Source organism: Anopheles bellator, chromosome 2 (genome assembly GCF_943735745.2).
Source record: "Anopheles bellator chromosome 2, idAnoBellAS_SP24_06.2, whole genome shotgun sequence".
NCBI lineage: Eukaryota > Metazoa > Arthropoda > Insecta > Diptera > Culicidae > Anopheles > Anopheles bellator.
In genome coordinates, this window is record NC_071286.1 from 37,995,254 (window position 1) to 38,015,916 (window position 20,663).

Sequence of the window (20,663 nt, forward strand, 5' to 3'; positions counted from 1 at the left end):
ACGAAAATTCGTGTAACTAGCTCGATAAACAGCTTTAAAAAATGATGTTTAAATGTTTTTCGGTACACGTTTAGTCCGCAACCTCTCTAATGGTAATTCGACCATTGACCAACACTAATTTTCCCCACCTTCTTAATGTTTTGATAATAATGTTGTTTTGATGTTGAATGTCAGAACAAATTTTTCAAAATGGCTGAAATCGAGGATAGATGTGGGAAATATGACTAGCAATATGACGATACAAAAACGTTGACCATGCGACATTTAATGTTATCCCTTGAAGTTATTTCTTTATGCTCGAAATTAAAGTTATTACTTTAGTCAATGGTAACCACATCATTTAAATAGAGGTTGGACAAACAACCCTGATGTTACTTGAAGGACTCATATTTACAGTTTTTCAGGACATTCGGAAAGAATTCTAAAACCGCCCCGCCATCCGACAATCGGAAATGGATCATAGAATGTAAGGACCGAAACCACAGGTGCATCGCGTAACGGGCATCTTTGCCAATTCCTGGAAGACGATAAGAAGTTCCCCGCGATGCCGCAGCTGGATTGCAATTTTTTGGTATCACGCCGCCTACACGCCGAATCGTACTGTAAAGAAGGCAGAGGCAGTTCTCGCCTGGAAAAAAGTGGTTTAGCTTTGGAAGGCTCTGTTGGAACTACGTTTCAGTAAAAACGCTATTTCGTCATAGAACAAGGCACGACTGTGCTCCGAACACAGCATGGCAATTTCGTTTTCCGACGCTTTGGATGCAGCTTTCGAATGCTGTCCAATCAGTTGACTCGTCAAATATTATGATGTTCATTGATATGAGGAATGTAAGACGAAAATTTTTCGATATGTCAACACTCTACAACAAACTTGTTTGCCACTTTCCATAACGTTTTTTTAAAACATATTGCTTTAACTTTCAATTGTATCCATTGAGAACTAAAGCTCTGTTTTACAAGAAGCGCGTTCGATGTGAGCGACTCTTGTGTGGTGCGAACGTCACGCTGTCGAAAGTTCTTCTATCGACCAGATACTTGTCCTGGCACTCGTCCGAAATAAGCTGCCAATGGTTCTCTTCAACACAACGTTCAACTAAACTAAAATATTAGGTTGCACTAAACAAATGTTGTACAACACTCTTTGATTATGTTAGAAAGTATCTCCAAATGTGCTTCAAATGGTTTTGAAACAACAACAAATGTTTCCAAATAAAAAATCAACAATTGACAGTCCCTGAACGGATCAACCCAATCCACCGACACTAGTCGCAGAAACCTCGACAAATGAGTCGACAAAACACAACCAAGAGATGTTCCGACACACGTGTGGCATGCCCGGAAACGACCGAATACGAAAACGGGTTGAGAAATGCTTTTCATTCCGCGTGCGATGCTTTTCGGTGTCCTTTCTGTCGACGTCCGGCACGATTGGGGTGCCACGATAAGCGGGTCGAGGCGGAGGTCGGAAGAGATAGCATCGGGTTCGGGGCTGGCCACCAGGAATCGGAAAGCCTTCTGGCGTGCGAAAGTGAAAAAAGCAACAACGAAATCTCCTATTCCGGAGATTAGGTTCCATGCGTATGTGTGTACGGGGACGCAGGGACACGGGGACACGGATTACGGGTTTATGCACGTTCCCTACACACAGCATATGAGGCTGCAAACAGTGGCGAATGGCGAATGTTTGCATAAATTATTCAATTGTTGTTGCTGCGCGTCGCTTTCACCTCGGACGGTGCGGTGCGTTTGGGGCTCATTGTGGCTCCGAACGACGATAGTGCGGTGCAAAGTTTGACCACCTTTCGCACACCGAAACTTATTTATGTGCCGTTCCACCCACTTGCGGCACGCAGAATTAGCTTGGTTTGTTGTTGGTAATGAAAAGTTAAATTGTTTTTCTTTTCTCTCCTGTCTGCAACGGGAATGGGTTTGAAAATAACCACTAACTGTAATTAACAACCATCGCTACAAATAATTGTCCCTGCCAAGGACGGTATGCTATGCTCAAGTTATTGTATTACTTCCCGGAACCGATATGCGAGGGGAGTTTTTATGGGCACCGAAGTTTTGGGTGGGCCCTAGGACCCAATGTATACAGAAAAAAACCCTTCACGTTGCCGTTGTTTACGGTGAGGGTGATGGACTCGATGCGAGCTAAATCTCTAAATCCTCTCCAAATTCGATCTCGAGTTTGTCGGGAGTTTGAACTCGAACGCTGGTGCTGCTGCGTTCCGCATGAATCGTCTGATCGAATTTTCGGTCCGAAAAGCGAAGCGAATTGACTCGGGGTTTCCAACCCCTTTTTGTGTTATTATTTTTGCAAACATTCCATCGATTTTTCCGTTACTATCGACGACGGCCGGTTCTTGTCTGTCGTGACGCACCAACGGCTGACCCTTGAGGACTTTTTTTCGGTCCATTTTCGGAACGACCACCAGGCGTCTCCATCGGTGTGTGTGGACTGATCAGAACAATCTCTAATCCTCTCGAATTCGCTTCAACTCTCATGTGTGTGAGTGGAGTGATTAGATTAGCAGCATGTGCTCTGCGGCATACGGATCTATCCGACAGGAGAGGGTAGCCATTTTTTCGTTCCACTCTTTCGGGTTGCGTCAGACTCAGTTGTTTGTCGAGCGCTTTTCCCAATTAAATGCAATTGTTTTCCACCACCACCACCCGGGAGGGATTTTACCGATGGATGACCGGCAGACTCCGGTACCGAAGGGGAAGTGTTCTAGTTGAAGGAAAAAAAACTTCAAAAATAGCCGAGAGTGCTAGTTCGCAACATTGGCCAAGGGGTTTTCAATTTGCATTATTCAAACCGTGCGGTCCGGGAATGTCCTGGCTGGCGACATTCAAAGGCGCCATTCGTTAGTTCCTTGTTCCACCAGATTGGGGGTTTAGTTTTCAGTGTTTCGTACTTATCGCAGCATCACGCAGCGAACCGCCCGCCGTGTGCCGTCGTGGCCCGACATCGACCGACACGTGCCAATGATGTTGTTAACCGCCACTACACGGCCATTGATTAATGCGAGGCGCCCGCCGATGACTCACTCGCCATCTCGTTTACGTGCTGTCGCTGGCATCGATGCAAACGCGGGGGCAACTTGTGGTACACCGAAATTTATTCCGTACGAGACCAGACCATAATATACCCGAAGGCGGAACAACACAGCACACGGAAACCGCCATCGCCCAACATCGCCCATGTCAACAGCTACGGTGAGCCTTGAGCCTACCGCCACGAGCTAGCGAGCCCGCTCGTCAAGTGAATAATAAACACCGGAAAACCGATAATTGTCTTCTGGTCCTGACACGTGCCATCGCTGCTTTATTGGACCTCATTGAACTGCCATTCGCTTTCGGGGGGGTGACAGTTCAGGCGCTGGCCCCGTCCGCGGTCGGCGGGAGAGTGGTTGGGTCAAAATGAGCGAAACCTGCCTGGCATAAATTTAAAATTATTGATTGTGGTCCTGTGGCAACATGGGTTCGATTATGTCCCTGCGGTTCGCCGGAAACCGGGCACACGGGTGGCTGGGGCACACTATAAATTGTTACTGTTTATGGTACAACATGAACAACAGCTGTAAACCCGATAAAACGCATCCCGGCCCGGAGGCAGGGCTGGCCAGGGAGGGTGGCTTTTAATTGCACCTGCATTAAGCATAAAAACCCGGCACAATGGAACGAAATAAATTGAAATGGTGATGCCGCCCGCAACAAACAGAGTGAAATTAATATTGAATTCTAGCCAACCAACGCCAATCATTCGGGGAACTCTCCGGGCACCGGTTGACCCCCGGACCCGGACTCGGACCCGGACTCGGACGCAGACTCGGACCCGGACCCGGGTTTTGTTTCAGCTTCTGGTGAATAGTTTCAATTCTGAATAAATTATATGGCTATTTTGCTAAAATGACTGTGCTGCAATGCACAACCCATGTCGAATTCGGCACGCACACCGATAAGTTGCAGTGATCGTTTTAACGGATCGCCTTGTTTCACACTACCGATCGGCCACTCTTGATGAGATAATCGATGATTTTTGCTAGGTACGTGAATATGGTGTAGTATTAAAGCTTCAAATAGAAGGAACTGACAATTCAAGTCTCTTTACAACCCTTTTTCGAGTTCTGTTAATTATCGTCGCATACACAACGATGGAATGGAAAAAGGTGGACCACAGAGGCGAGTCTGTTTACCGAAACAAACGAACCGTGTAACGTTTAAACAAGCATTTTAACCCAGATAACCCCCGCCTGGGGACTGTAAACGGCATGGAAGGTCCTGCACAGCCCCACAAAAAAAACGGATAACCCACAGACAGAATGTGTCTCGGTTTCCAAGTTGCACACATATGGCACCGGGCACCATTTGTTCTGTTCCGGTGCTGGGCCTCCTGGACCTACCAGTGACTTGAGAGTGCCCTCCCCGCAAAGCCTTCTACCGCGCATGCCACCGGTTTGCGACACATCCTTAGACTTCCGAGTCCGGCCGTCGGTCATTCGATAAATTTAACTTTGACTTCCACCTTCTGGCTGGCCGATGGGGGCCGACCGGTGGTTTTCGTACCGGGAACACACAAAAAGTTAAACCACTTTTAATCTGTCGCCACTGACCACCCCGGGGCAAATCTGGTCGGTGTCGGTCCGAGCCGCCGCATCCTGGATGGGTGGGTAGCCCACGGCCCATTCCTGTCCTGTCCGTTGCACTTGCACAATAACAAAGGATAAATGAAATTAACATACTCGAACATGCTCGATCGGGCAGAACATCTTCGGTGGCAGAGGCCTCCCGGGGGGTGGTGTGGTGGCGGTGTAAAAGCGGCGCTCTTACGACGGACCCGATCCCTTAATCCGTATGAAAACAATATAACGCCAAGTTCCGTCCGTAACTTGCAGGCACTCAGAGAAATTGGACGTACACCTAAACACGCTACCTTGGTGTGTATCGAGTAGAGAAACTTCGCTAAAAGTATTGGCAGTAAAGCAATTTTAAGCCAAACCAACCAACTTGGCCACTGAACGTACACTACCAACGTGGTTTTAATTGTCAACTGCATTTCGTTCGGTGGTAGCAAATTAAAGCTTGATTTAAAATTGGACACGAAAACACATCAGACGGACAATCAGATCTTGGCAGAAACCCTGAACCCCTGAACCCTGTAATCACTCTCGGCCAGGGGGCCTTTGTTTGCTCCCAGCGGTGCGGTGTTGTAGGCATGCACTTAGATATGCATTAGACAGGGCTCCAGGATATGCCCCCGGGGGACGACAGGCAAATCATCTGCTCTCGTCGTCCATTCGCCCTGCCAAAACGTCAGTCATTAAGGTGCGAGAAGCGAAGCACACACATTCAACAAATTTCCCTACGCGGTGTAGGTATCCCTTCATCCGCCACCCTTTCTGCCCGGACCACGGGCCCGGATCTCGTACGCTCGATTGCTCTCTCGATGCTTTGCGGCACATAGCAGAAAACTGTCACTTGCAGGCACTGCTCCGTGCCGCACATGGCACTGATCGCCTCAGCGTTACGGGCACCCATCCGGGGGCGGAGGTTGATGGTGGTGTAAGGGGGGAGTGGATTCGCATTCAGAGCGAACGGGCCATGGTACGGGCCATGCATACTGTGCCAACTCTTTGTATGTTTACACCTATTCTATTTACCTTCAACGCCATCGCCGGGCACTCGAGGCTCTATTATCGCCTGCGCACCACCCATCGTCACACAGTGTCTCGTCTTGCTCCTGGTGACAGGAAAAATGCATTTCCGCCGGCCCCACATCCGCCGTGTCAGTGCGCGCCATCGTTTGCGAAAGCGAAGCGAAAACCCGTAGGGATCAGCAAATTTGCCACAGTCGCAAATGGGAACCGACAGAGGATGCCGCCACGTACTTGATGAATTCCGATGGATCAAACGGAAATGGGAACATCTTCGAGTTCCGCACGTAACGGTGGCCGCTCTCGTGCGAATGATGTACACAATCGACTATACTCGCCAACAAAAAATAAAAATCCGGTTGATGCTCCGGAACCACACGTCGGGGCAACGAGGAGCGCGAGCAAGTGTCATGAGGATCAACGCGAGATTCGTCGCAAATTGCTTTGCCTCGTGGTGCTAATAAGATGAAATGAAAGGTTTTTAAATCGTTTGTTTATAAACTTGTTCTTAAAATATTTCTTATAGGAAGTATCTTATTTTGCAAATTGATACAATCTGTTTTAGTAAAACAAGTATTAGTTTTAATGGAAATAATAACAAGGATATGGCCAAAATATTCAACAATAATGAGCAAGCGAATGAAGGTCGTGGTCTTCGTATTAAAACTGATAAATATAAGAAATCAACACCAGAACAAATTGATAAACGTATAGCCATAAGCTCAACTACAAATACTCTTTTCAACTCAACTAGGTAATTCAATGCGCGCAAATTTGACGTTGTTTTCAATCAGTTTACGAACCTAAATAAGCCAATTTGAAAAAAATAATGATTTTTTTCATCGGTATACTATGAAAGATGCTGTGGAGTGACGAATTGTTAGTAAGACTCAAATGCAATTTCGTGAAGTTCTATTATATGTGGTCATTGATGAACTTTGAAGTATCTGAGAAGTTCCCACGTAAATTAACCAGAAGCTCAATTGATCGAAACAATTCGATCCAAAATAGTAGCTGTTGACTGTAGAAAAGATCACAGGACAAGCGTGGTTTTGTTTGGCATCTTTAAATTTGTTTTGCGTCACATGAACTTGCGTTGTTCCAATTGTGTATGGCTAAAAGTTTTCATGTGTTGAAAATTGATCCCTAAAAATATAAATTTACATGACTTTGTGTGATGGTTATGTGGCCACATACCACAGGAAGGCAAGAAAGGCCAAATTACATTTAGTCTAGCTTCTGCTAACTTCACTGTCTATATTGAAATCTAATTGAAAATGTTATTTAAATGTTAAATGTGGTTTCCTTTTTCGTACTTTTGTACAGACTGAACTAATACTGGAAATTTATAATGTGTTCCTATTCATTGGACGATCTGGCACGGCGTTTTAATAAAAACTTTTCGTGCAGATCGAACTATCAAAACACGGTCCCTTGCTTTTGATTGTGGTTTGCTATTTATTGACAACCAGCAATTTTAATCAAAACTTCCCACCTTCTGTTATTGCGTACAGCAATCAATCGAAAATTTAATTGAAAACACGTGCGTTCGAGTATGGCTAAACATTCATTAAAACTTTACCCCAAAGCTGCATTCGACCAACCATCGACAGTTCGAGTGGCGCCGGTGAACAGCATCGGAAAACTTATCCGTTTCCGTATATTTTTTTCTGTCCTGTTTCAGATTTCAACGGTGATGGCAAACCGGATAATATCACCTTCATGATCAAACGAATAAAGGTGCACAACCTGAATGCGCTGAAAGACCATACGTACCGATTTCCCGGAAGCTACGGTGTGGAAAAGTTCCTGGAGCTGTTCTCCGGTAAGTATTGCGAACTTGTTTACGCTGGTCTGCTTGCCGGTTTTTCCCTCCAGTTTGCTTCCAGAACCCAACTTCCTTGTGCGCCGCGGACACATGCACACGTGCGCGGGCACACACATAAATTGGGGCATTTTATGGTCAGACCGATGACGACAGGAATTGTTTCACATTTTTTTATCGCTAGCCAAGCGACCCCTGCCAAACGACGTGGGCACTTCGTAGGAGAAATAAACCCAAATAATCCGAACCCCCGCCAGCCGTGAAACGGAACGGAAACAAAGGGGTCGCCCCGCAACGGTTGGCCAAAAATGGAGCGACAAAACCGATGAATGCCAATGCATATTTTATTGGAGGTCGTTTCAATGCCGTGGCCCGGGCGCGATTGCGAATAAACGGTCTTCCTCCGAGGAAACGCAACCAAATGATGCATATTTCTGGCTCACGGGAAGTGGGCCAAGATCGGGGGACGCGCGCGTGGCTTTGCAAAGCTGCAGCAAGGGAATTGGATGTCAGTTTAGCGCAATATCGTTCCTTCGCGTGGCCACGTGCGTTAGCACCTCACGATGCCGGGAGACGCATCGGGGAGTACTCGGAAAGGCAGCAGAAGGCATACGATGCGGAAGGTAGAAAACTCCTCTCGGATAGTAGCGTCGAAGGTACGAACTAGAATGTCTGCCAAGGGCAGAGGGCAACACCGCACAAAGCCTTTGTGAAGGTACCTTAAAGAACGTAAATCCATTCGCTTTTCCGGGGCATCTAATATACGGAACATCCGTCAAGATCACGTTCCCCATGCAGTGCGCGTCATACATGGGTTCGAAGTATATTAAAGATCCACCTAAAAGAGAGTTTCAAGGAACGCTTGAAATGATTATCTGTATTCCGACTATGGCACGAGAGGCGGTTCGTTCGTTCCGTCATATTCTTAAGTCCCCCCCCGTATGTGGACCGGGTCAAGAGAAATGATAAACATACCGTAGACGATTTTTCAAGCGCAAAATCTGCAACCGGTCAGCTTACACCGTACGCAAATGAATCTTCATTTCCGACATTTACACTCACCCATTTGACCGCGTCCTTCTGTATTTTACGAACCCAATTCGGTCTCCAGCAGCAGCTCCGCCGACCGAAGAAAAGCGGTTCGAATATTTGGATGGCATGTTAGTGGCTCCCGAAGTAGCACAACCCAGCACACGGAGCACCACGAGGTAATAAGATAGAAAATTTGCAGAAACGATGATTTACCATTTTCCATCCAATTTGCGTCCTGATTTATAATGCACGACACAGCGCACTACGACGATGGCCAGACGTGTCTGTGAGAGGCGACCCGAATTTCACTGCAACACTGACCGAAGCGAGCAGCTCGAAGCTAGTGTGTTTGCGAAGCCTCCGTTTTGCGATCCGATTGAGATGTGTTTCTTCCGTGTTTGCGTTTCTGCTTGCTCCTGCCCGTGCTAGGCCAGAACGTAATCATTAAAACGTTCGTCCACTTGAGAGCCGGTCCACGATGTGAAATGGATCAGAAACAGTCTTTTAAAAGCTTCGAAGTACGGTTTGCGATGATTTGCAGCTTTTGCAGACTTTCAGCTCGGGCTAAGCGGATGTCTAAAAGAGTAAAGTAGAAAATCTGTCTTTCTTCCCTTGACCGGTGGACGTATTGGACTTACCTTCATCGAGCGACTGGCACGCTGACCTTTCTCCTATCTGTTGTGTACGTAGCTCTCGTATGTCGGCACCATGTACTTGATGTTCAGGTATGCGTCGGGTCCACCGCATTGCTCCAGCAGCTCCAGTGTAGCGTTAATCACATCGCCTAACCGACGGCCACCTTGGAAGTCAATGTATCCGCCGATGTTGACGGTCCAGTGCTTGTACAGATTCAGCACCGGCAGCAGCTGTCGATAGTAGGGCACCAGCGCCAGTCCGATGGAAGGTCCTGCCACCGAATCGCCGAGGGAACGCAAAAGGACGCATTAGTCTTCATGATGCAGAACTTATGATGTAGTAGTACACGACGATTCAAACGGCAATGGGAATGTGTTGAAATGGTAACATACTAAAGGCGAGCCCTTTCGCCCTTATTCTCGTGCCACCGACGGCCAACGGTCGGGTGCCAAACATCATGTGCCACACCGAACACCGAGGTTGAGTCCATTTTTTAACTCTTGCAACAAATTACATGCACACGCCTCTCGTTCTGCTTCGTTGTAAGTTTTTCGTTTTTTTTGTTTTGGGAGATAAAACAGAAGATGGAAGCAAACGGGTTCTGCGTCGACCATTTCGGATCGCAAAAGCCCGATCCCAGCACCGAAACAGTAAAGAAGGGAACGCCACGGACCGCCCCAATCCCCCCCGTGTATTATGCTTCGTCGTCGGCGACGGGCACAAAAAACCAAACCCAGCACAGCACAATGGCCATGGCTTTCCCGACAAACTGACCAACGACCAGTGCCCGCGGCGGCCAACTCATTGCGCTTTTGTTCTGCCAATTTTACACCACATTTTCCGCCCAGCAAGCTGCGCCCCGGCCGGGCACACATTAACGGTTATGTTGGTACGGGATACGGCGCCGTGGTCCTGCGGTCCCCTACATCACCATTCGACGTGGAGCGTTTCGCCACGTCAACGATTTTTCTCTGCATATGGAAAATCATGCCCTCGCTTTCGGCTGCGGCCCCACCCGTGGCTATGTGTGTGGCTGTGTGTAATGTGGAACTGTGGTGCGGTTTTTTTTTGGTACCATTCTCTAGGACCGGTTCGTTCGCTTCGCTTGGTCTGTGCCGGTTTTGTGCCCTTTTGCCGTTGTCGTTGGAATCCAATTTGACGTCTTTTTTGTGTGCGCCGACATATTGTGAGTCGTTCCTTTTTTGCTCCTCGTAGTCGCAGGTTCGGTGCTCCTCGAAGGAGAGTCATTTTTAAACGAATGGTGTGCACAATCTTCCCGCACTTCCGGGCGCAGGGCCGGGAATGACCACGGGCACGTGGTGGTGCGCCGTTGTTGCGCACATATTTTGCTTGTTTTTATCTATTTGATTTCTGGCAGGGGTTAGTACAAGAGCACCGAACGGCCTCATTTCCGTCCGCTTTCGGAAGCTAAGAGAAAGAGTCACCTCGCCGCAGCAGTGCGCCGTGGGAAGTGAAGTTTCTTCTTGCGTGTGCTTGCTTCCGGCCACGTGCAGCGGAACGACGCTCGGTACGCTGCCGCCGGTGGAATTTAACCTCACAAAGTTCGCACCACCGCACCGCCCGGCCAGCCACGTAAAATGTTGTAAAATAATGATGGCTACAATAAAAATCATAAAATAATACTGCAGGCCATGGCGGCCGCTTGCAGCGTCGGGCGATCGAAAGAAAACAAAAAAAGCAAAAAGGCGCGATGAGAATTTTGCGGTTTACATGAAAGCGGCTGGCGGTGGTGGTTGTTCTGTACTTTGTGGGCCGCCCGCGGGGCAGCATCGTGTTCGGCCCGAGTCCCTTTTCTGGTGGGTTCGAGCCTTCTAGCATCGGTTGGCGCAAGAAAAACAATGCTGGCTGGGGTGGCTATTATGTTGATTCAAGAGACCGCCCGGCGTGTGGCTCCAGCATGCACCGGGCAGAAGGGTGCAAAAATTTCCCAAATGGCCAACAATTGGTTGCTCTTCACAGTACAACTGCTCATAATGCTACAGCAGCAACGGAACGGCTCGCTTTACGAGCCGGACCCTGGACCATTGGAATGGGCCGGAATGGAAACAAAAACAGAATATTTGTATGTAGATTCTTTTATGGGTTGCGAACATGCGGGACACCCGCACTCGTCTGTTGTCGTCCCAGAAGCACGTCTGTCTGGATTTGTACCACAACATACGAATTAATATAGACACATCTAATCAACTTTATGAGGTTCAATCCATCGTTGTTAGCAACGTCAACCATTAACATCATGTAGAAAATTTTGTTTGAGGAAACTATTTTCCAAAACCATCCGAAAAGTTCCACAAACATTTAAACAACTGCTGCAAGATCCAATCCCAACAAACAATCCAATGGTAAACAATGTTTGCGAATAATGACTCACCTCAAAGATATTCACCAAGGGGTCGTAGTCGTCACATTTTACTACTGTTTCGTTTGCAGACAGTTATGCTGCTTAACATTGTGCTGCTCGCAGAAAATTTCAATGTTTGTTCAACTGGTTGCAAAATAACACTGAATTACCAAAATTAAAATCCTCAAAATTGTGAGTTTGCGTGGCCCTTATTTGTATTAATTAAAGCTCTTGGCAAAATTTCACACGATTTCAAAATCCGTTAAAATAACTGGCAAGTGGCAATACCAAGGAAAGTGCTCAAAATTGCTCGAAACTTTTCCACTTTATAGTTTTATCGATCCTGCGAAGTCGTGATCGCGTTGAAAAGCTAATAGCAGAGCTCCAGAGCATCATCCAAGCATAAACGACCCATCGTTAAACAGTGTGCGCTCGGACCTCGGAGTTAATGTTAATCACGCACGAACCTTTATCTGGCGGATTAGTAGTGCCAGTGTGTTGGTCGCTAACGGTTATGGCGGAGCCTCACTGCAACGTGGCATTCAATCACAATCCGCGCTGCAGCCACCTTCGGTGAAGTGGGTGAAGATTTTCAATTAGCCATCATAAACACCGGTGGCAGCCCAGCCGTTGCCGCCACGTCGTCGTTGGTCATGTTTCAACGTTAATGGAAAATTAAAATTTAATTTCCACCGTCGGCGAATGACTTTCTTCACCGGGCCACGTGTGTAAATTTGCCCACCAGGCGGGAGGGAGCGTTTAGAAGGGGTAGTCAGGCTGCAGGATGCTCCAGCATCCGTCCGGGGCTCGGGAAAAGTTGCACTGCCACCCCGTGTCTCTCCCACACTTCCTCTGTCACTGTCTCTAATGCGTTGACGGAACAGTGGCCACTTGGCGACCGTGTGCCGCTACACAGACACAGTCGTCGATGCTTTGGAGATATTAAAAACAATCCCAACAGGTGTCGGGTGTCATAAAAACGCTATCACCAGTGGCAGCGAGCAGAGCTGTGCACAGGTGTGGCCTCCCGCGGCGAATGGCTTAGCGTAATGGCGACTTCTATTGCAATATTTTCTTTTTAATTTCGCTTTTACTCTCCATTAAACCGAATTCATTAAACTTCGCGGGACGCCACCGACGGACAGTGGAGCCGAAGTCGTTAAAAATTTAATTTTCTTGTCGCTTCGAACGTCTTTAACAACGCGGATCCCCCGGGCTCGAAAGGACCATAGGTGGGACCAGCCGTCGGCCCAAATATGCGATGTTTTAATGATTGTCCGTTGCGAATCAAACAATGACGACAATGCTCGTTTCGCCAATATTTTGGTATATCATGGCAACTCCTGCTCGTATCTTAGGGCTTCACAGGCAATCGTCGTAAATCTATGAAATCCGCACTCCTCATACCAATTCGTAATCTTCTTAATGCGTGAATTTCGTCACAAACGCCAACCACGGAAACCGCAGGCGCAGGATCTCCCAGAGCCAAACGCTCGTAGTATGGCTCTCGGCTGCCACGCTTCTTTTGCACGAAAATCATTTATGAGGTGTACCAGTTGGCGCGATGCCATCGGCTCCGCGAAGTATGCATAAATTCCCCACTTTGTGTTCCATTTTAATGATTAAACAATTCACCGGCCGGGCGACATTTTGCTTAATCCATGACGAGAACATAACAATTATGATCGCAATCGCTGTGCGCCCAGAGTCAGATTGTAACGTCCCAGGTTCCCCGAAGCGCAACCGAGCGCTCCTGTGTGAACTCCTACTGCTCGTTCCGCAGAACCCGAGCCCAAGACTCTACAGCGAAAGTACATCGTTCAGCCTCGTCGTCGTCGTCGTCGGACAAATCCTCCGCTCTGGTCGGCGTCTGCTTTACTGTCATCATCATCACCAGCGTTGTATCATGTTATCAGGCGCCCGTCCGTCGCTGTAAACCAGAGAAGACGGGGCGACACTGGCGGCGCTGACGACGACAACGGCGCCTGAAAAACCCGATATCTTCCCGTCGGCCGCTGGCCGTCGGCAGAAGATGAGATAATTTCCTGCCCACTTACTTACCGACTCGCAGCAGCTGCTGTAACGCTCTTAATGTCGCAATTATAATGTCCGGATTTCTCGTATTCAAAGCCTCTCGCATCGGCAGTATCAGCATCGGCACCGTACGCAGTATCTGTGAGCGGCAAAGAAAGAAAATTGGGCGAAAAGTACATCAGTACGGATCGGATGGTCGGAATGACGCGCACCGGAGAGGCTATCCAACAGATTATGATAACATCGCAAATCGGTTGGAAATAACGGCTCCAATTAAAAGCGTTGTGTTCTGCTGCGCGCACCCTCCGGTGGCTGAGCATTAGATATCTGGTAACCGTGGCGTGTCCTGTCCGGGCTGATGTGGCGGACCCCAGAACACAAGGTGTCCTCCGTCGGTGTCGAGCGCCAGTGGTATCCCCAAATCATTCCCATCTCATCTAGCAATGTTCCAGTCAACCATGCAACCAGATTCGCTTCGCAAAGCTCGTCCATGGGGACGGTTCTCCTCCACAGGCACAGGCCTCTCGGTAGTCGGTGGCCACCGTACCGTGGCCATGGCTGTGAAAGTAAATTAATTTTTTCGCCTAATTCCTTCACATTTCGCCGGCGGGCCAGCTGTGTGTTCGGACACCAACCGGACACGCTCGCATCGGACGCGTCCTGCCGAGCCGAGCCGAGTCCTGACCGCAAAGCGCTCCCCGATGGTGCTGATAACGACCATAATCTGAGTAGGAGTCACCTGATTGTGACGGACAACGCCCACCCGTGGCCGTGATCCTCGACATCTGCTTAAGCGCTTAAGGGCACGCCGCCCAGATGCCCTCGCCGCCTGCTGTTCCTGCTGCTCTGACAGCAGCACGCTAATCTTCATCAAATTAATTTATTAAATTATTTACCATCATTGAGTCGGATTTTTTCGAGCGTAAAAATCAAGCACTTGCCACTAGAGCCCTGTCTCTCCCGAGTGTCCCGAATCGGGCCGCGGGCACTAAACTCTCGAAGACACTTGTTCGGAAGTCATTAGTGTCCGCCCGACGGAGCCCGAGTACCCGAGTAGCGGGCTCGACCTATCAAAAAGGATTAGCCTGAGTGCACGGAAGCGGCTGGTCGGTAATGAAAAACACCAAAAAACCCGTGGTTTGGAGTTCGGAAAGGAGTCAATCTAATTTGCCAATTTCGACCCATCCTTCCCGTCGGACGCTCGGCTCACGACGTTCACCAACGATTCGGTCGCTCGCTCGCAGGCCATTGCCAAAGCACGACGCGGACGCGCAGAGTGGCCCAAACTTTCGCCCATTAGCGACGAAATGGTTAACTTGTGCTGCGCAAGTTTATTAATTTTAAGGACACTGCCGTTGGCCGCCGCGCTGGGCCAGGTGGTCAACTTGTGATCAATAATTTCACGCCAACGATGTCACCGTGCGGGGACCAATCGAGTTGAAGAGCACGCGCGTAGGAATCGGTTTTCAGATGGTTGAGACGATATTGGAGCCACCTCCGGGGCAGGGAAATCCATGGCCACATTGGCCATTGAGACTAATCGAGCGAAATGAGTAGCCAGGTTTAGTTCCTGTTTAGTCACCAATACACAAAGTTATTCTTCTTATTATTCAAAGTTATTCATAACCGCCGAGAGGTCTTGTTCTACAGCAGAAACAATGTTTCGAGTCTCGGGAATCCAATCCAAGGCCACGTTACCGACTACTCTATCAACGGGGGGCTATCTCTATTAGCTTAAATAAGATAAAACTAATTTAAAAAGGAGAACATCGAATTGATTTTTTTAAGTTGACCACTTCAATGTCTCGCCAAGTCTACATGGACTGGGCTGAAGGTAGTCAGATTTAAGGAGTACCCAACGTACGAGGCTGTTCAAAAAATTTCGCGACATTTGAATTTCCACGGGCTACGTATATCCGATTTTCGATTTCGGCCATTTTGAGTAATCAGACAATTTTTGACAGCTGTTTTGTTTGGGCGTGTTTTGACTCTTCATCGATTTTTGTGTACTCCAAAACTAATTGACTACGAAGGGGTAATTTCTGTATAAAAAACAGAAAAAAGTTACAGGGTGCCAAATCTGGGCAATATGGTGGCTGTGGCATCATTACTTTGTAGGTTTTGGCCAAAAATTCGCGCACAAGCAACGATTCTAAACTTCGTTTATTTTGTCTGTTCAAAAATTTTCACTACTTTTGGGTTTCGTTTTTGGATTCATCCATCGAATGCGTCCGCGCTTTCCATTTTGTTTTTCACACAAAATGTGATAAAGATCCTTTGTCATACATTTTTTGGAGTAGACAAAAATCGCCGATGATCCAAGAAACGCGCACAGTAAAACAGCTATATGCAATTGACTGATTACTGAAAATGGCCGAACTTTTCACCTTTCACGAAAATCGGATGTACGTAGCCCGCGGAAATTCCAATTTCCCAAATCTTTTTGATCGCCCTTCGTATTCCTTCCATGTCCGTGCTTCGTAACTTTAAATGCTCCCCAAAAGTACAACAATAATTTTTGAATATCCTCTCGTATGTCTCGTTAGCTTTCGTTGGCCGGGTCGGATCGGTGTTGGCATCTGCTCGCTGTAGGTGCTTTATTTTAATTCACCCACGGGTGGTCAGATTCATATGCATAACTAAAGTGGAACTGCTTCGCGCTGTGATCATCCGAAGCTCTTTGGCTGTGTGAATCGTCACGGCCGCTCTTCACGAAGCACAAGGCTGAATATGGAAGGACCTCCGGCGGCCGCGAGGCTTTTGCATGCAGTCGAATCATTAATTCATGCCTCGGCTCGCCAGCACTTTGTTGATATCTTCGTTTCGGTGACTCATATTTGCAACCGTGGCAGCCAAGCCCGGCTGCCACCCATGCAACTGCCGTCCACAGACCTCCTCTGTTTGTCGGCAGAAATGTCGGCGACAGCGAAGGAAGCGTATCATGGTGCGCAAAGAAAACTTCATTTGAATATTAAATGATTTATGTTTATGCAATCACGACCATCACGGTCCAGGCCAGGCCTTCGCGCTGGTTGGTCGCGAAAATCGGTTCGTCACCGTTTGTGTGTTGTTTCGTAGCATCGATTCGTAGCATCGGAGCATCTTCGCGCGAGCCCCCCGCGCCAGTCCAGTCGTTATCGCCTCTCGGTCTATCTTTAACCTACGACCTATTGGCGTGGAGCAACCAATACCCTAAAACACGCGGCGTAGGACAGGTGGCGGACCCCGTGGTCCCACCCCGATGGTTCGACTGTAACTTTCTAGAAGTCACCAAGAAGTCGGCAGTCACGCGGCGGGACTCGCAAAAGTCAAAGTGGGACAAATTTTGCAATTTCTTAACTCTCATTATGATGAATTTGTATGTAAATCGGGGCAATATTTGAATATTGTTATCATTCCCGAGCAAAACTTTGGGGGCCCCGCTCTGACCCCGCGGGGTGTGGGGAGTGTGGGAGGGAAACATGCGGGACCGATGCAATAAACCTTGGCCTCTGTGCCATCTCCGGTCGGTCGGTTCGTGCGGGCATTGACGGTGCGCAAAGTTTTCGCCGAATCGAAGATTGCGACTTTTTGTTACCGGAGAGCATAATCCTTGAGCACCGCCATTGACAGTTACACAGACAGACCGAAGGGCCCGTGCCCGCGATCGCACCCGCCCGCACGCCAACGTTGTTGGCAAAGTTTGGTCTAATTTCTTATTCCGTTTGTTTTTCACGGTTCCATACGTCTTCGTTGCCGGCGGCGTATGGATTCACCTTGTCCCGGGACCCCAACACCGAGAAAGAGAAATCGCGTTGAGAAATCATTTCAGGGTGGCAGTGTAAAGTGGGTGGCGAACTTTGCCTGCCGCTGAGGGTCCCTTTGCGCACCAGGGTGCCGGGCCCGCAAACGCAAATCGCAGCTTCCGCCAGGGGCTTAGTGTGGTGATTGAAACTTCTCCGCTCGCGTCATGTGCGAAAGTCCTAGGCTGATGCGGAAAGCTCGTCGGCAAAGATGAACGAGCTGCCATTTTCGGTTGGATTTCGAATGCTTTTCATGTCGAATTGTAAGAGTCACCACCGTCAGTCAGTGTCTTATCGAAGAGTTTGGCTCTCCTGCGTCGTACTTCTTCACAGGACTTTGGGCATGGAAAGAAGACACGAACTTAACTAGCACAGGGACACTCAATACCATAGCTCATCCCAGATTGCCCCGTGCGAATGTCTCCGCGCCCTGACCACGACGGTCCCGAAGTCCCCAAATTAATTTAACGATTATTTATGACGCCGAACCCAGCGTGGCCCTGAGGTTGGTGAGATTTCTGCAAAGGAGTCCTGTCCCCGGAGGGGTAGGCTATGGTGTCGTATGGTCAGCCCGGCGCGATGTTTCTATCGCATCAGGTTATCGCACACCCCGTTACCCAGGAGCAATGTACAGAAAATGAGGCCAGCAAATAGGACACAATCTTCTGTGGCCGTGGGACACTCCGCGATGTGGTGGAGTACCGTGTTATTATTTTCTTACTTCATTTTCGATCCGAACAGCTACCTTCCGGTCGTATGCTTTACCGACTGCTGGTCAGTTGGTCGAGCAGAAAACTGCAGCCTAAGGCGTACATAAGGCGCTTCCCGACGGAGACCGCCAAGGTCGGCCCAACGCCAGCTTACATACCGGACCGGAGCTAGTCAGCGCTTTTCTGCCCCACGGCCTTTTTGGCATCGCAGCAGCACTGCGGTGGACGATGGCCAGCGAGCGATCCTGGTTTCCCAAACTCCCCGAACGAGTTCCGCGCGGCATAATGGATGTCCGTTCCCGGTGCTAGACGGTGCTTCCCGGAGCCCGAGTGACACGTTCGAGTTTCGCTCTCTGGATTTTTTTTTTCTGGTCGGTTCCGTTGCCAGCGGGCCGCCTACTCGCTAATCCCAGGGCTCACAACCCGCCTGCACGAGGATACGAGACTCCAAAAATGTTGCAATAAATCTCGCCCGTTTGTCCGTCGGCGTTTGTTGAAACGCTGGCGCGTACGACGGGCAGGAAGCGCCATAGTTCGCCAGGAAACCGTGTACGAGGATGCATCCCCAACGCGCGTGGCGTTGGCGTTTGACGGAAAACCCCATCGGCGAGCCCTCAAGGATGGTTCGCGCGAGTAGCATTGTCCTTTCCGGTGGCCACCGCTGGGGATGGTTCTTCATCCGGCGTGTGATTCCACGCGACACGCAGACAGATTGCATTACCGTCTGTCAGCGGCCCCGTCCCGTGTGGTGGCGCCATCTGCCGCCGGCAAAGTGAAGTCTCGTCCATTTCGTCTCGCTAATGGCGCGAGCAATGCACTAGCAACCGCCCGAGTGGGCCAGTTCGAGATGCATCGTCCATCCGTCCATTCACCGGGCACACTACCCTCTCGTGGGCCGCTGGGAACAAATGCAATTTGGCACTCGGCGGGTTGGTGGGTTGGTTGGCCCACTTCATTATTCTTCCACCCGCGGGTCCGGTGGACGCTCCTGTTGCTGCCAGGTCGGAGCCGAGGCCGGGATGATGGCGAAAGGAAAGTGCCCAATGAATGATTCGAACCGGAAGTCGCGCAAAAAATGTTAGTAGCCTCCTCGCTACGGTTCATTTTATGACGCGGCCCCACACGGTCTCGCGCGGTGCAACAGTTGGCGGTGGTGTGTCGGCACACAACGGGGTTCTTGTGTTTTAATAAAAAGCCAACAGTCCGACAGGCTGGGAACAATGCGACACGGCGATGGACGTCTGTTGTACGGCGAATTAGGCACCCGGCCAAAGAGGGTCCGTACTGGTCCCGGGCAGGTTTCAATTAAATCTAAAGTATCGAGTACGGTCAAGGTACGAGCACTGTGCTGAATCGTTGTACCGTTATACCATCTCAGGTGCCCTTATTTACATTTATACCATTTATTACATCGTGGAATGCATGAACCAATGATGGTAATTTTGTAACAAATTAGTTGTTTTCGCTTTCGAAAATATGTTAACCTAATCAGCATCGAAGCCTGCGGGCGTGTGCCATCGCTGAAATCATTTGTAGTTTAAAGCAACGCTTATAGGATTATAGGAGTTTACAAGATAAGGACTTGGATGGATGATAGAATTTCATTATAAGATTCATTCAAGGAAAGCATGTTATCACGAAATAAGTTCTACGAATGCCAATGTATAGACTGTAGGACATGATACAGAAACTGGAACTAATCGAGCTTAAGCTTAAGCTTACGATCCATAATTGTTGTGTTCTCGTTCTTCTTCTATTCTCCACCTTTACGTACACAACTACAAGTAGCGACTGCACATGTGGTTACAGTTGAAATCCTCAATGTTATGTTTACAGCGAAACGAGGCCAAAATTGAGTCGGATAAAAGCAAAACAGCATGCAAAACACTTGTGTTGATCTGCTGAAAACATTATTATCCATCAACAATCCCCTTGAACAGACCCTTGAACTAGTTACAAATGAAGAATTCAAGTCGAGCGTCTGTCTGAGGAGTAGCTCCCTTACTTGTTGACTTACGGTACGAACCGGAGAACTTATAAATACTTCATTAGAACCTTTGTTACCACTTCGCAGCAAGAAAGTGTTAAGTGTCCGTTACGCCATTCGCTGGCCCGACTAAAAACTATTTAATACATCGATTAATTTTCACAGGACCAACTTACTTGTCTTTCGGTTCCTGCCGCCAGTAGATCGCCGACACCGTGCCGTGCCAGGGCGCTGTACGGAAACTGGGCCTCGCACAACCTGGAATCAAACGAACGGACCGAAAACACGGTAAAGCACGGAATCCGCGCGACAATGTCAGCGATTCGACGAGGCACGTACCCGTCGAAAAACAGTGGCAAATAGCGCCGGTAATCCAGCAGTTCCGGCGCGATGTGCCACTTGACAAAGTGTTTTAAGCCCCGTTCGCTCCATTCGCGCGATATCGGAACGTCACCGCGCAGCAGGAACCGGCGGAAGCGCGAAATTCGTGGCCCCCGGATGCAGAATATCGGAATGCGACACGGCGGCGGCACCCAGGTGCACTGCTGCAGCGCCTGCACACCGAACGCCGGAACTCGGCGCCGAATTCCGGGGCACATTCGCGGCTCACACCAGCAGGGCATAATTGGCGCACG

General features: G+C 48.9%; 2 protein-coding genes across 2 annotated transcripts in view; one reads left to right on the forward strand and one right to left on the reverse strand.

Moving 5' to 3' along the window:
• The window catches only part of LOC131207497 (uncharacterized), a 140,855-nt gene that overhangs the window by 88,392 nt on the left and 31,800 nt on the right, over nucleotides 1-20,663 (forward strand). Inside the window, exon 7 of the mRNA XM_058200112.1 lies at nucleotides 7,345-7,485. Within this exon, the coding sequence (XP_058056095.1) occupies nucleotides 7,345-7,485 (141 nt within the window). The remainder of the gene's footprint in view (nucleotides 1-7,344; nucleotides 7,486-20,663) is intronic.
• On the reverse strand, nucleotides 9,189-20,651 carry LOC131210207 (parkin coregulated gene protein). The gene is made up of 4 exons (XM_058203418.1): nucleotides 20,368-20,651; nucleotides 20,205-20,286; nucleotides 13,577-13,688; nucleotides 9,189-9,424 (listed from the first exon to the last, which is right to left on the reverse strand). Exons 1-4 carry the CDS (start codon nucleotides 20,649-20,651, stop codon nucleotides 9,189-9,191), a joined length of 714 nt encoding a protein of 237 aa, XP_058059401.1.